The 3,419-nt window shown below is 34.1% G+C and overlaps 1 protein-coding gene across 1 annotated transcript; it reads left to right on the top strand.

Annotated features, from left to right (window-relative positions):
- Window positions 1-2,243: 2,243 nt before the first annotated feature.
- LOC121260219 (transcription termination factor MTERF15, mitochondrial-like) lies at window positions 2,244-3,419 on the top strand. Its single transcript, XM_041162056.1, has one exon. The coding sequence runs from the start codon at window positions 2,244-2,246 to the stop codon at window positions 3,417-3,419; it is 1,176 nt and encodes a 391-aa protein (XP_041017990.1).

The raw sequence follows: 3,419 nt of genomic DNA, 5'->3' as shown, positions 1-3,419 counted from the left end.
ATGCTACTAAAAGTTTCAGGATCTTCACCAATGTGCTCGAATTTTTGTGAAATATAGTGTTGCTTGCTTGATACTTCTTAATTCATTGTCTTGCACCAATCCATGAGCCTTCTCTTTCATTCTACTCCCAGACCAATGAGATTATATCCACATTAAGGTGTAGGATTTGTGGGTGCATATTTTTTTTTTAAATGTTGCTGCCAGACCTTGAAAATTTCCTCAATTTTAAAACAGGAGTGTGAAATGCAACCTATCGGTGCTCAATGCGACTCGTGGTCAATGGTGTTCGCCAACATTTGGTTTTGAGAGAGGAGGGGGTCACACAGAGAGGTGGAGGGTAGGGGGCTTTGGTGGAAGAGGGGAAGGGTAAGGGTTACTGGAGTTACTGGTGGTTATCAGCTGTATGCATGGATATTATATGTGAAATGGAAAAGCTAAGTGGCAAATACCCATTAGAGAACTGTTATTTGAGGGATATCAGACCAACCGGTAGAAAGCTTTTCTCTATGAACAAATTGGCATACTTTATATTGGAATTGCTCGGACACGAATTTGAGGAGACTTCAATCCTAAGATTTAGCACGTGAGAACTTCAATGCTTTTTATAGTGCAAAAAGGTTATGAAAATAATTATTGTTTTATATCAATTTAGGAATACATGACATCATATTTTAAATATTAAAATATGACAAATTAATTTTGATAAATTTCAAATAAATTTGAATGAAAATTTTAATTAAAGATTTTAATCCCATTTTACTTCCTTAAATTTGGTGTACGTTTCCCAAGCCAGGCCGCTAACCTGGTTTCCTTCACAAGAAGATCTATTTCCATTTTCTATAACAGTATTGCTTTTTTAATTTTTTTTTTTAATTTTTCCTGATAAACAGAAACAATTTAGTATATTTTCTTAAAGTTGCGGCAAAAAGGTTTCACTAGTATGAAAAATTCATCTAATCAACTACTATTTATTACTCTACTCTATGAAAACTACTCACACACCATATGAAAAACACCCACACACCTTATGAAAAAAAAAAACTACAGGTATGCAGTGTAAAATTGAATAGCGATTGATGCATAGAATTCTTCTACTAGTATAAGATTGAGGTCTGGTTTGAAAACCATCTCATCTAATTTAATTATTACAATTTTTTCAAATTCTAAAATAAAAAATAATTCAATATTTTTAAATTGTAAAATAAAAATAATATTAAAAAATAATATTCAAATAATATTTTATATAATTTTTAATTTTTATCCCATCTCATCTATATAACCAAATGAGGTCAGAATCTCAATCTTAAGGTCTATCTTTTTCTTTTTAAAGGGATTGCATAAGATTAGCATCTCTACGCAAGTCATGTTCTTTACAAGAAAATCTCTAGTCACCAGTACTATGAATAACTTCTCAGCCATTCTTTTCCATTTTCTATATGTCAATAGCTATAAGTTTCGTTTGACCCATTTCATTATTTGGATTGGATGGATTGATCCGATACAATACAGTCTGTTTAATATAAAAAGAAAATCATAACAAAAATAGGAAAATATACACATAACGTGTACAATTAATATTTTTAATCTTTTGTACTATCATTCTTATAATTTGATATGAAATTAAATAGATTAAGGATAAATTCATTTGACCTAGATATTAAATATGCTTGACCTTTTATTATGTAGAAGCTGAAGCTTCTATCAAATTATCAAATCCGTAATTTGAGTAAAAAATTAAAGCAAAAAAGGGTACAGGTTCAGGCATTTCATTAGTCAAAGAGTTAGTATCACTTGTATTCAACTCATATAATAAATAATTCAAATTTTGTAATTATAAAATAATAATAATATTATTATTATTTAGAAAATTTTGTAATTATAAAAGAAAATAATATTATTCTTTATCATTTTCGTTTGTGACAACCTAAACGGCACAGTTGCACACTAGGTTTATGTTTATCAAAGGCGTTCCCTCCAATTGTACGAAAATCAAAGCAGCACCTTACAGACTGACTACTTTTTATCTCCGTTGGCATGCTTATGCCAGGTGCCGTCAAGAAACTTATTTCAGTTGCCAATAAATAGTTTTTTTGTTTTTAATTTTATTTCTGTATGGAGCTCTAGCGCCCCGCAGATTCGAAGCGCATGGAGAATAGTTCAGAGGCCTGGCTTCTCTGAAGGATTAATCAAACTATCAAGGGAACCCGATTGAAGGTGATTGATGAAAACTTGGTGAGTCGATAATGTTTGGTTATCTCTTTTCAAGACATCTATTACTAGGCAAACACAGGAGGACCAATTTGGGGTTTCTTCTGAAAAATGGTTTCTTTATTGGCAAATCATTTGCTTCAGTCGGTTTAGCTGAATCTAATGAAAAACTAGAAGAAAAAAAACATTCTTTTGCGGTGTCTTACTTCATAAACTGTTGTGGGTTGTCCACAAAATCTGCTATTTTAGCATCCCAGAGGGTACGATTTCGAACTCCAGAGAAACCAGACTCAGTGCTTAATCTCCTCAAAGAGAATGGGTTCACCAATACTCAAATCACCCGGCTTGTCAGGATAGAACCGCAGCTGGTTTTATCTAATCCTGAGAAGACCCTTTTGCCCAAGATTGAGTTTTTCCGTTCTATGGGGGCTTCAAGCTCCGACCTCTCTAGGATCCTCTCTTCAAACCCTGCTCTGTTAACAAGGAGCTTGGAGAAATATCTTATACCCTGTTATGATTTCCTGAAGAGTGTACTTATTCTTGACGAGAAAGTTGTTACCGTTTTCAAGCGCTCACCATGGGTTGTTTGTATGCATAATTTGGTTCCCAATATAGCACTTTTGAGACAAGTTGGAGTGCCTCAATCCACAATCTCTTTCTTGGTAACTAATTTTCCTTCTACAGCGTTTGTTAAGCATAGTAGGTTTGTTGAGGCTATCCACGAGGTGAAGGAAATGGGATATGATCCCTCCAAAACGGTTTTCGTTCATGCAATCCAAGTGTTATTGAGGATGAGTAGACCAAAGTTGGAATCGAAGTTGGAGCTTTATAAGAGATGGGGTTGGTCAAAAGACGTTGCTCTCTTAGCCTTTAAACGGCATCCAAATTGTATGCTTTTATCAGATAAGAAGATCACAAAAGCAATGGACTTCCTTGTGAACAAAATGGGGGGTTCATCAACAGACATTGCTAAAAATCCTACAGTTCTATTTTTCAGCTTGGAGAAGAGGATTATACCTAGATGTTCAGTTATTCAGATTTTGATAGCCAAGGGTTTGGTTAAGAATGATATGTCCCTGGGGACTTTCATACTACCTGGCGAGAGGTGCTTCCTGGATAAGTTTGTGATCAAATTTCAAGATGGTGTTCCTGAACTGCGGAATGTGTATACGGAAAAGTCGGATCTTTTGGATGTTAAAATTCAGTCTTAG

Source organism: Juglans microcarpa x Juglans regia, chromosome 4D (genome assembly GCF_004785595.1).
Source record: "Juglans microcarpa x Juglans regia isolate MS1-56 chromosome 4D, Jm3101_v1.0, whole genome shotgun sequence".
Classification (NCBI taxonomy): domain Eukaryota; kingdom Viridiplantae; phylum Streptophyta; class Magnoliopsida; order Fagales; family Juglandaceae; genus Juglans; species Juglans microcarpa x Juglans regia.
Note: the sequence above shows the minus strand (reverse complement) of the source record. Positions and strands in the feature narration are given on the sequence as shown.

What these genes read in the sequence shown, in the direction of transcription:
- LOC121260219 (XM_041162056.1), top strand. Translation starts at nt 2,244, where the DNA reads ATGTTTGGTTATCTCTTTTCAAGACATCTATTACTAGGCAAACACAGG.